Source organism: Engystomops pustulosus, chromosome 1, assembly GCF_040894005.1.
Source record: "Engystomops pustulosus chromosome 1, aEngPut4.maternal, whole genome shotgun sequence".
NCBI classification, from domain to species: Eukaryota; Metazoa; Chordata; class Amphibia; order Anura; family Leptodactylidae; genus Engystomops; species Engystomops pustulosus.
The window spans coordinates 103,961,901-103,974,141 of NC_092411.1; the positions used below are offsets into that span (position 1 = coordinate 103,961,901).

General features: G+C 39.4%; 1 protein-coding gene across 2 annotated transcripts in view; it reads left to right on the forward strand.

The window, feature by feature from the left end:
- GMPR2 (guanosine monophosphate reductase 2) overlaps positions 1-9,713 on the forward strand; it is a 21,127-nt gene extending 11,414 nt beyond the window's left edge. For both annotated transcript variants that reach the window (XM_072150748.1, XM_072150747.1), the window contains exons 3-10: positions 1,210-1,329; positions 2,364-2,447; positions 2,550-2,723; positions 2,806-2,887; positions 4,691-4,797; positions 7,358-7,400; positions 8,249-8,408; positions 8,508-9,713. In XM_072150748.1, coding sequence (XP_072006849.1) covers positions 1,210-1,329; positions 2,364-2,447; positions 2,550-2,723; positions 2,806-2,887; positions 4,691-4,797; positions 7,358-7,400; positions 8,249-8,408; positions 8,508-8,694 — 957 coding nt within the window. In that variant the 3' untranslated portion in view covers positions 8,695-9,713. The remainder of the gene's footprint in view (positions 1-1,209; positions 1,330-2,363; positions 2,448-2,549; positions 2,724-2,805; positions 2,888-4,690; positions 4,798-7,357; positions 7,401-8,248; positions 8,409-8,507) is intronic.
- Positions 9,714-12,241: the final 2,528 nt, after the last annotated feature.

A 12,241-nucleotide genomic window follows, 5' to 3' on the forward strand; every position in this document is an offset into this window, starting at 1 on the left:
TTTCCATTGTTGCCAGAAAGCATGGCAAATGGAGAGCAGCCAGGGGGTCAAGGTAAAACCTATGCTAGCAGCTAAACACCTGCAGATAGCTAATTAGAGTGAATTAGAAAATTGCTTATTTTTGCATAGGCAACATTTTTTATACTTTACAGTTGTACTTGAAGGCTCTTACACTATCAGAGCCCTGCCTCTCTCTCACCTGGAGCACTCTGATATAAAACCTGTCTGTACAATCCAACTTTGCTGGTCAAACAGTTTGTATTGCTAACTTCTGGTCAGTACTTTTCTTGCTACTCCTTGTTATTCTGGTTTGACAATATTGGATTCCATTCTCGACTGTTCTCTTATCTTTTCAATTTTGTACTGTACTTTCTATCCTGTTGTGGCTCCTATTGTGGACCTACCCATTGTGTTACTTGTTTGTCTGTTTTGTTAGGTGTTACACTTTGACTCAGGGAGGGAAAAATACCCAGTTACTGGTCACTGTTTAGGGTGTACCCCAGCAAGCAGGCAGACATCTGGTGCAATATAAGACTGTCTTGTGTACCATTTAGACAGTTGTTTATATATTTGTGTAGTTTTCCTTACTTTGTTGTGCCAGAGATCTGTGTAGTCAGCTTTCAGGAGAGGTAATCTTTTGTCTTTATGTCACATAGGGGTTAGTGTTATAAGCTTTGTGCATGCATTATCTTGGCTTACATCTAAATTACTTTGTATGTTACTTTGTCGTTAATTATCACCCTAGTACCAAGCTGTTCCTCACTCAAAAAGCATACTCATTTATTAAATCTAAAATATTTTATTATGTAGAATTTCGAACTGAATGACAGATCACGGAAGGTGACTGGCAAAGTTCATAGCTTTAAATGCGCTGGCCTAAATGCAAATGGCTGTCCTCACAAAGAATTCTTGGAGAATTATTTCCCTATCTCATACCATAGTAGTACACTGTATCAGCAGACTTACTTACCTTATAAGTGCAATGTCTTACAGGGTCTGCCCATCTGCTAGTTATTGGCAGCAGTCTGTTTCACCTCTATGACAATTCACCCATTCCATCATCTCAAAAACAAAATGTGCTTGTACAATGAATAGTAAGTAAATAAATCCAAGGACTGTAGGTGCTCATATTTATATATAGGTAAAGGCTTGCTGGGCAAGAGCAAAACAAGTTGATTTCGGTAAATTTATTTGTTACTTTATCTCCAGGTGGAACTTTCTCGTTCCTTTACATTCAGGAACTCTGGTCAGACCTATGAAGGCATTCCAATAATTGCTGCTAATATGGACACAGTGGGCACCTTTGAGATGGCAAAAGCTCTGTGCAAGGTGAGAAAGTGCCTACAGGAAAATAAATATAATAATCAGCTTGTTATTGTACTAGAAGTGGTTGTTGTATGATACTGGTGTTATGGTCACACATATGACCTGCTTCACACTTGTGAGCAGGCTCTACATTTTTACACAGTTATTGGGACTATTGACCCTTGTATTGTTGGCATATTGGAATTGTGTTAAAGATGCATTTCCACTTGCGATGGGATTTTTAGGTAACATTGAAGTTGCAGTATTTTTCTGATTGATGGTTACATTCAGGTCAACCAGGTAACATTTACCTAGGGTAGAAGCAGTTCTTCATATATTTGGGTAGAGGGTCAATTTTGGGCAACTGTTCATAAAAACAATGCCCTAGAGTTGGAGAGAATACAAAGATGAGCCACAAAGAGGGCCATCAGTGATCAAGAGAGATTAAAATAAGTATATTTATTTTATTTTTTGTCATAGTCAACTGAGGTGTATAGGATTCATTTATATAAATCATCCGTAAAAGAAATATAGTGATAAGTTGTTCCAGATTAAATCACATCAAAAGGCATTGGGGTCTCCGTAAGGTTTCCCAAGGCCTCATGCACACAACTGGCACAGCGGGCAGCTCACAGCCCCCATAAACCATATTGTGCATGCCATGGTGCGGTGAGATATGGTGGAAGCACTGCAACTGTGACCTCCGGTCACAAAGCAAAATATGTAGCAGGTACTATCCTTTCCCAAAATGCGGAGGCTCCTAAGGACAATGGCGGGGAGAGCGGTAACCCCTCCACTGATGTTTACCTCTTGTTTTCCAGACTTATTCATTTACTGTGAGTCTGTGGAATAGCATTGCACCACAGAGACAACAGAGAACTTCAAAAATGGCCTAGATGCTTTCCTACAGTAAAAAAAGATTGATGTTATTGTATAAAATTATTTTTCCCTATATGTTTGTGTGTTGGCTTCCGTTTTATAACTCTGAAAAGTAGTTGAAATGATTAAACTGAAAAGATAAAATATGGCCTTATTCCTAATTTCAGTTTTTTTTTCAGTTCTCTCTCTTCACAGCCATACACAAACACTATACAGTTGAAGAATGGAAAAACTTTGCTGCCACCTCTCCGGAGTGTCTTGACGTTAGTAATAGTTTTTTGTAGTTTACTGTTTCCCATATCGCTCCATGCTCATACCACTACCACACCTGATTTTCCTAACATAATATCCTGTATATCCCATAGAATGTGGCGGCAAGCTCCGGTACTGGACAGTCGGACTTCCAGCAATTAGAGAAGATATTACTGGCCATCCCTCAGATTCGTTACATCTGCCTGGATGTAGCTAATGGATATTCTGAGCAGTTTGTTCAGCATGTGAAAGATGTAAGAGCCAGGTTTCCCAAGCACACAATCATGGTAAGGTGCACACCATCACCTCTTACTAACATTGTTTTATTTTTTGGCTTTACTTTAACTAACATGTGATTTCTATCTGCAGGCTGGGAATGTTGTAACCGGAGAAATGGTGGAGGAATTAATCCTTTCAGGTGCAGATATAATCAAGGTTGGAATAGGACCAGGTACTATCTGTCTTATATTCTTAACAATGAAAAATTGAAATCACTAACTGTTAGTGAAAGGCTATTATAAAAGCTCCAAGAACTATAGACAATAGTGTGCCAAGAAGAATAAGAGTGCTCTTGGCTGACATATATGCTTGTATTTATTTTTAGTCATTAATTTTAAAATGTGAATGGGAAAAATGTTATTTATGCCCCAGGTCTAGAATCAGGTCAGGGAAGAAATTATTCATGTTATGGAGCGTTTGCCATTAAAGGAGTTATCCACTTTAAGCACATTCCAGAAAATAATTAATATTGTTTGTGTAATGAAAAGTTATTACATTTTCCAATATACTTACTGTATCAATTCCTAACTGTTTTCTAGATCCCTGCTTGCCATCTTTCTATAAGAAGCTTCTTGTTGACCTTCTGTAGATAAGCAGTGGTCTATGGTCATGTGATGTCATACAGGTGCACAGCTCATTAGCATCACACAGCTTTGACTACACTGTATGTTATAAGGAACCGTGCACCTGTGTGAAATCACATGACAATAAATCGCTTTTAGTCTAATGGAAGTTCTAATGAAGCTTCTTTTTCATGACAGCAGGAAGAGATCTAGAAAACTGTGAGGAATTGATGTGCTTAAAGTGGACAACCCTTTAACCCCTTTTGCATTTGGACATTACTGAACTTCCTGTATCGGAAGGGGGAGTATGAAGCGGGCTCACTGGCTGAGCTTTCTTCATACTCACCGGGTGTTTGCTGCACAATGCAGCAAAGACCCGTCAATAACACCGATCGCAGGTCTTAAACTTTTGATGGCTGCCGGCAGTTCTTGGTCCATTACCATAAGAGCCTTGGGTCACAAAAAGACCCGAGGATGTCCTGTTTTAGGCTATCTATTGCAATGTGACACAGTAAGGTAGGATCAATCAGACTACCTAGGGTTAAACTACCCTAGGGGTCTGAAAAATAGTAAAGAAAAAAAAAATTTAAAAAAGTTTTTAAAAATAAAATTGAATTTTAAAAACCTAAATATTTAAATAATCCCCCCATTTCCCTAGAACCGATATAAATATAAATTGGTATGGTTTGGAATATTAAATACCATCACTATGAAGTGCAATTTGTTATGCAGAAAACAAGCCTTCACAGAGCTCTTTACATAGAAAAATTTAAAAGCTATTGATTTTTGAAGGTGGGGAGTGAAAAATGAAAACTCAAAAATTAAAAAGGCGGAAAGGGGTTAAAGTAATGATGGCCACTCGTTTTTCTCTACTTAGTTGCTCTTTTCTAGCCATAGTACAATTTCTAACAGCCTATTCAGCTGTGTATCCATCTGACTTCTGCACAACACAACTGATGGTCCCAACCCCACTTATAATCCCACTTATTAAACCTGACGGTGCACACGTATGATGTGAAAACCCTTTCTAGTGACTACCTCTTGAATCTCATCAAGAGAATCCGAAGAGCGTGCAAAGCAGTAATCAAAGCAAAAGGTGGTTACTTTGAAGAATATAGAATAGAAGACAAATTTTCAGTTGTTTCTCACTTTGTAGTTCCACATTTGTTAATTTATAGTTTTGATGTGTGAATCTACAATTTTTATAGTCATGAAAATGCATAAAACTCTTTGAATGAGAAGGTGTGACCAAACTTTTGGTCTGTACTGTATATATTTTCACTCTTCTGCTGCGGGCACTCCTCTATGATCCAAATTCACTGTGGTTATATTTATGAAACAACCCTTTAACTGAATATGTTTTACTCTCACAGCGTTGTATTTGTTTTAACATTTCAATCATATTCGCATAGGTTCTGTTTGCACTACCCGGAAGAAGACAGGAGTTGGGTATCCACAACTGAGTGCAGTGATTGAATGTGCGGATGCTGCCCATGGGCTGAATGGTCATATTATTTCGGTTAGTATCAATATGCATGTGTGTTAATATTTGTATATACAGTTGAAACCAGAAGTTTACATACGCTATATATTAAAAAACACATATACACGTTTTTCTATCTGATATGAAATCAGAATAAATGTTTCCCATTTAGGTCACTTACTATTACCAAAATGATTTATATTTTCAAAATGCAAGAATAATAAGAGAGAGAGAGAATTTGTAAGACCTGGCTCCAGGAATGGCTGCAGTGGTTTCAGCAATATAAGGAAGAAATACCCAAATTACGAGCCGTGCTCAAGCTATGAGCGACCACTCATGTCATCATGCAGGCCATGCCCCCCAAGGCATTTTGCTTTTATTCTTGGGTTAATATGCACATTGCGGACCAAAGCATGCTCATCTCTGGGACACAGAACATGTCTTCTTACTGAGCAGTATGATGGCTGGACTTTCCCATTTTGTTTTTACTTGGATATAATTGCTTCTACAGATGAACAAGGCACCTTCAGGTATCTGGAAATTGCACCCAAGGATGACCCAGACTTGTGCAAGTCTACAATTGTTTTCCTGATATCTTGGCAGATTTCATTAGACTTGTGTCAGGTGTGCCTTAAATACATCGACAAGTGTGTCTCTTACTTGCTCAGGTGTTGCCAATAAACCGCCTCAGTGAGAAGCTTCCAAATACATGATATCATGATAAGGCTGTCCCAAATTGTTTATAGGCATAGTAATCTTAGTATATGTAAACTGTTGACTTTACAGAAAGTAATAAAAATGCTTTAAAATTCTCTCCCTCATCATTATGGAATTTGGCAAATATAAATAATTTTGATAATCCTAACTGACTTTAAATGGAAAAGGTTTATTCACATTTCATGTCAGATAGTGTTAAAACATGCAAATGTGTCTTTTTATATGAGGCCCACTTATTAGAAACAGTGCAGTTTGCCTGTGTAGTGTGCAGAAGGCACCAGATTCATAATTTGTGGCACCCATTATTCATGAATCTGAAACCCTTTGCACCACACCGAAAAAGTGCAGCAACTTTTTTTTGGTGCCCCTTTAACATGGGGCGGGCAACAGCCTTCTGTCGGATATTAAATGTTGCGTACAGTTGACTGTGCACCGGAATGCCCCCTGCTAGTGATAAAATTTGTGCTGCATGAAGAATAGTGCAGCCGTGACACATATGTGGCGCAGGCACTTCATAAATACCCGTGCAAGTAGTTTGCACTTGAAAGAATGTGCAAAGTCTGACAGAAAACTTGCGCAAGGACCTTAGTAAATGAGTATGTATATTTACCGTATACAATCGAGTATAAACCGAGTTTTTCAGCACATGAAATGTGCTGAAAACCCTTACTCGGCTTATACTCGAGTGAAGAAAAAACAAACAAAAAGTATACTCACCTTCCGACGTCCCCCCGGCAGGTCCTCTTCCATATGTTGCAGCCCCAGCATTGGCTCTGTGTCCCGGTTGTCATGGACACGGAGTAATGGTGCTTGCGACGGACCGTGCGGGACAGGGAGCCGCTGCCGGAGCCGCAATGGACCCGGGGCGGGGGAGGGGATGGAAGGGTCGTCGGAAGGTGAGTACACTTTTTTTTTTCCTACAGGCATGGGCTGGCAGGCTATATACTCCAGGGGGCTAGCAGGCTATGTACTCCAGGGGGCTGGCAGGTTATATACTACGGGGGCGGGAAGGCTATATACTACGGGGGCTGGCAGGCTTTATACTACAGGGGACTGGCTGGCTATATACTACAGGGGCATGCCAGGTTATATACTACAGGGGGCTGGCAGGCTATATACTGGGGTGACTGTGACCAATGCATTTCCCACCCTCGGCTTATATCGAGTCAATAGGTTTTTCAAGTTTTTTGAGTTAAAATTGGGGGTCTTATACTCTGGTCGGCTTTTACTCTAGTATATCCGGTATATCAATTTATGTATACAGTTGTGCTCAAAAGTTTACATACCCCTACAGAATTTTGTCTTTCTTGGGCTATTTTCAGAGAATATAAAGGATGACACAGACACTTATTTTCTTAAAGGAAATCAACCAGTAGGAAAAAACACTGAAAATACTCACCGGGATCACTTAGAAAGGAGATGTCCTGGGCTCCGGGCTGCTAATTACATCATGCCTCCTGCATGATAGATGCAGATGTTGGAGTGGGAGATGAAGTCACACAAGGGGACATCTCGTCCACACGCTTCGGGCAGCTAATTATAAGTCTCAAGTACTGGGATCAAGATGAAGAGGATTGGAGATGAGTATTTTCAGTGTTTTTTTTTTTTTTTTTACTTTTTCCTACTGATTGATTTCCTTTTAAAAGAGAAAACACAGTTGTTTGTTAATAAATGGCTTCACTCAACAACAATTATCATTATCATTCTTATTCTCCAAAAATAGCCCAAGAAAGTCAGAATTCTGCAGGGGTATTTAAATTTTTGAGCACAACTGTATAAACATGCATTGGGATACACATGTTGACAATGCATTTAGAAAAGAAGCTTAAGATACTTTTATAGAACAAAATATATATATATATTTTTATTTTTTTTTTAGGACGGAGGCTGCACTTGTCCAGGGGATGTGGCAAAAGCTTTTGGTAAGCCCTGTTTCGGAATAAAATAAGTATAAAAATGAACAGACATAGACCATTAACACCACCACTAGGCCAGTCAAGAGAGTCATAGAATATCATTGATGAGTTTCCTACATTAAAGCACAATGAAACAACTGTAGAACCTTCGCATCTTCACCAAATATGCAATTCCATTTAGGAAAAGGAGTCTGTCTTGAACTGGTCTACCAAATCTACCAATACCTAAGTATTAAAGGGGTATTCCAGGAATATGAATGTCTGATACAAAAACCCATAATGCTATAAATAAATTAATAAAACAAAGCCAATGTCATTGTCATTAATCACAAAATGGAGCTTAAATAGTTTGCTTATGTTTCACAACATTGTATGGGCTTTTTCACCCTTTACAAATACAAGTCCCCTCCTCCTTCTTATGCTCTGCCCCCAGTGATGATGTAACTGTCCTGCTCTGTTACCATAGTAATGATGTATAACTGCCATCACTGCACATCACTGATATAACATCTCACCACAATAATGGTCATACTGGATGCACTGCAACTAACCAGCCAAACATAGTGCTGACCACATGACCTGCCCAGGCAGGTGCAGGACATGTGATGTGGTCATGTGACCAGCGGCCATCTTCTGTCCTCAGCTCCGTGCTGAGACAATCAACAGTAGCATTTTAATTCTTCATTACAATCTATGTCATCAGCATTTTCTGCTAAGGGGAACATAATGCTAAATAACAACTAATTACATTAGCTTATATTTTAATGACCCATTTGAATATGAATTATGCTTGGTATAGCTCTTTAAAAATTAAAAAAATCTAACTAAAAATGCTGTCTTTTTCTCTATTTTAGGAGCTGGGGCTGACTTTGTTATGCTGGGGGGAATGCTGTCAGGCCACACTGAATCTGGAGGTGAAATCATTGAGAAGAATGGGAAGAAGTTCAAATTATTCTATGGCATGAGTTCAGAAACCGCAATGAAGAGGCATGCTGGCGGAGTGGCAGAATATAGGTAGTCTTTACACTCTTTTACTAGCCAGATTTTACTACAGAGAATTATAGCTGAGATATTTGCTGTATAACCTTCTACTTTTTTATACCGTTTCAACAGAGCTTCTGAGGGAAAAACTGTTGAAGTCCCTTACCGAGGTGATGTTGAAGAGACCATTAAAGACATACTTGGAGGAATACGGTCAACCTGCACCTATGTAGGAGCTGCCAAGCTAAAGGAGCTTAGCCGAAGAACAACCTTTATTAGAGTGACCCAACAACTTAACCCCATATTTAGTAACCCATGACACTGATGTGTTACTTTGGTGATTCTGACAGGGAACCTGTTACATAAAACATTGTGTTCTACCTGCATATAGTTGAGCAAAAGAAGCCGAGCAAATAGATATACGAGGATAGTACAGGCCTGTTGTAAATGCTTCAAGCTGACAAGCTAATTTTCTTTACTTTTTACCACTTTCACCAAAATGCCGCTATTTGCATCCATTAATACATACTCCTCTAATTCTGCTGCAGTGGAATATTTTTTCCTCTAATCCCCACCATTCTGGACCAATTTGTACCTTTAGTTTTTATAACCGGTTTGTAAATTTGGCTCTCTGTTGTCAGGTGGGTTCTAGAGTAGAATCACTGGAGCAACAAATATTAAAGAATGCAAAGAGAGGGCGTGAAAAGTCTCCTTAAAATTACTGCTCTTTGGAAGGGGGAGGGAGTCAAGGAGGTGGTCTCATTCAGCAATTGTTAGTCATCCTGGGTGTTTTAAATAGATGTCACTCACAAAATTGGACCAACCTTTAACGTTAGCATGGATTGATATCAATAAATTGCATGTTTTGCATTATACAGTATTTTACCATTAACAGTATGTTAGTTTGCTCAGCTCCTCATGCTTAATATTCAATTTCACAGGTTCCCTTTAATTTGTGTTACCAAATCATACAAAGATACAGAATTTCCGATAATTCACATATATGCCTATTGCCATCTGCCTATTCACTTGCTGACACATTTTGTGCATTCCACATCTGTTCTGAAAAGCTTACTTTCTCTATAACCTTAACCACATTCCTGGGTAGGGGCCAAGTTATATTACAGCTACAGTATGTGTATGTCTTATTTTATTAATGTGCTTAAAATGTTAGAGTTAATTTAAAAAAAAATCATTTTAATTAGAATGTTTATTAATTTAAAAGTGCAAAATAACAGTTAGTACTTAAGCATTTTATGTAAGGAGTGCCTGTATTGATGTTTGTTTCAGTTACAGTAAATCATCAAATAATAAAAAAAAGGATATGCTGAACTATGATGAATTATTCTGCTTCAAAATAATTTGTTTTTATTATATTATGACCTTATTAATTGTTCATTTTTGAAAATGCAATACTGTATATGCTCAATAAGCCGACCGTGGCCCCTAATTTTACCACAAAAAACTGGGAAAACCTAGTGACTTAATTATAAGCCTAGGGTGGCAAATGCAGACGCTACAGTTTTATTAAATTAAAAATTATTAAAAAGACCAGCAGAGCCTGCTCAATAATGAAATGTCCAACAGAGCCTCCTCTAATGAAATATCCAGCAGAGCTCCCTCAATAATAAAGTATTCAAGTTATTCTCCACCCTCTGGAGCACTAACACAGTATAATACACCCCATTTCCATAACACCCTAAAATGTCATACTTAGTGGCTCCCACATACAGTAGTATATTGTCCCTTTCTAGCTCCAATTTCTATGCCAGAACAACACTGTTTAATTCCCCCAATGAAATACTTTTTTTTCCTGGACCCTATTGTATACCGTATTTTCTGGACTATAAGACGCACTTTTTTTCCCCAGAAAATGGGGAAAAAACAGTGGTGCGTCTTATAGTCCGGATGTAGCTGCAGGAGGGCACCTGGATGCACAGTGAGTGCCGCTGCGCTCCTCTCCTCCTCTCCCTCCACTGCTGGAGGGAATGGATGGCACCCCGTGTGCTCTGCCAGCTCTGCAGTCCTCTAGGCACCGATATACAGGAGCGTAGCAGTGGAAAGAGAGGGGGAGGAGAAAGGCACTGACTCTGGCCAATCCCCGCTGGCTTGTAAGTAGCCCGGGAGGCTCAGAGTGAAGACAGAAGAAGAAGGCTGCGGCAGAGTGTGTGAAGAGGAGCCTGTATGTGTCTGACCTGTAACTTCTCTCCTGAGCACAGGATCATAGTATCATAGTATCATAGTATATAAGGCCGGAAGGAGACTCAAGTCCATCAAGTCCAACCTTCAAGAATGAAATAAATGTTTTATCCCCATAACCCGTGATATTTTTTCTCTCCAGAAAGTCATCCAGGCCTCTCTTGAACATGTACATAGAGTCGGCCATAACAACCTCCTGCGGCAGAGAGTTCCACAGTCTCACTGCTCTTACAGTAAAGAACCTTTGTCTATGTTGATGGTAGAATCGCCTCTCCTCTAGGCGTAGAGGATGCCCCCTTGTCCTGGTCACAGGCCTAGGTATAAAAAGATCTTTGGAGAGATCATTGTACTGTCCGTTCAGGTATTTGTACATTGTAATGAGGTCTCCCCTCAGTCGTCTTTTTTCTAAACTGAATAATCCCAAATTTTGTAATCTGTCATTGTATTCTAGTCCCCCCATTCCCCTAATAATCCTGGTTGCTCTCCTCTGCACCCGTTCCAGCTCTACTATATCCTTTTTATACCTGGTGCCCAAAACTGTACACAATATTCCATGTGTGATCTGACCAGGGATTTGTATATGGGCAGAACTATGTCTTTATCATGAGAATCTATTCCTCTCTTGATACATCCCATTATTTTATTTGCTTTAGCAGCAGCCGCCTGGCTCTGGTCACTAAAATTAAGTTTACCATCCACCAATACCCCCAAGTCCTTTTCAGCTTCAGTTTTACTAAGTAATTGACCGTTTAGAACATAATTATACTTTTTGTTTCCATGGCCCAAGTGCATAACTTTACATTTATCTACATTAAACCTCATCAACCATTTCTCTGCCCATCCCTCAAGCTTCCACAAATCCCTCTGTAATGCTAAACTATCGACCTCAGTATTTATTACTTTACACAGCTTAGTATCATCTGCAAATATTGAAACTTGACTGTGTAAACCCACTACAAGGTCATTAATAAAAATATTAAAAAGAAGTGGCCCCAATACTGACCCCTGTGGCACTCCACTGGTAACATCAACCCAATCTGAGAATGTGCCATTAATGACCACCCTCTGTTTTCTATCACTAAGCCAATTACTTACCCAGATACACAGATTTTCTCCTATTCCCAGCAGTCTCATTTTATATACCAACCTTTTATGTGGCACGGTGTCAAATGCCTTTGAAAAGTCCAGATATACAACATCCACAGCGTCCCCCAGATCCAGTCTTGAACTTACCTCCTCGTAGATTAGTCTGACAGGACCGATCTCTCATAAATCCATGCTGACGCTGGGTTATAAGGTTGTGCACAGTGAGATACTCCAGGATAGCATCTCTAATAAACCCCTCAAATATTTTCCCCACCACAGAAGTTAGACTTACGGGTCTGTAGTTTCCAGGATCGCTATTTGATCCTTTTTTGTATATTGGTACCACATTTGCTATGCGCCATTCCTGTGGAACATAACCAGTCCTCAGTGAATCTTCAAATATTAAAAATAACGGTCTGTCTATCACCGTACATAATTCATGCAGAACCCGGGGGTGTATGCCATCTGGCCCAGGTGATTTATCTATCTTAGTGGTTGCGAGGCGGCGCCGTACCTCTTCCTGGGTTAAACTGTTGACATTATAAAAAGAATTTACATTATTCCTCATTGTGTCTTCCACC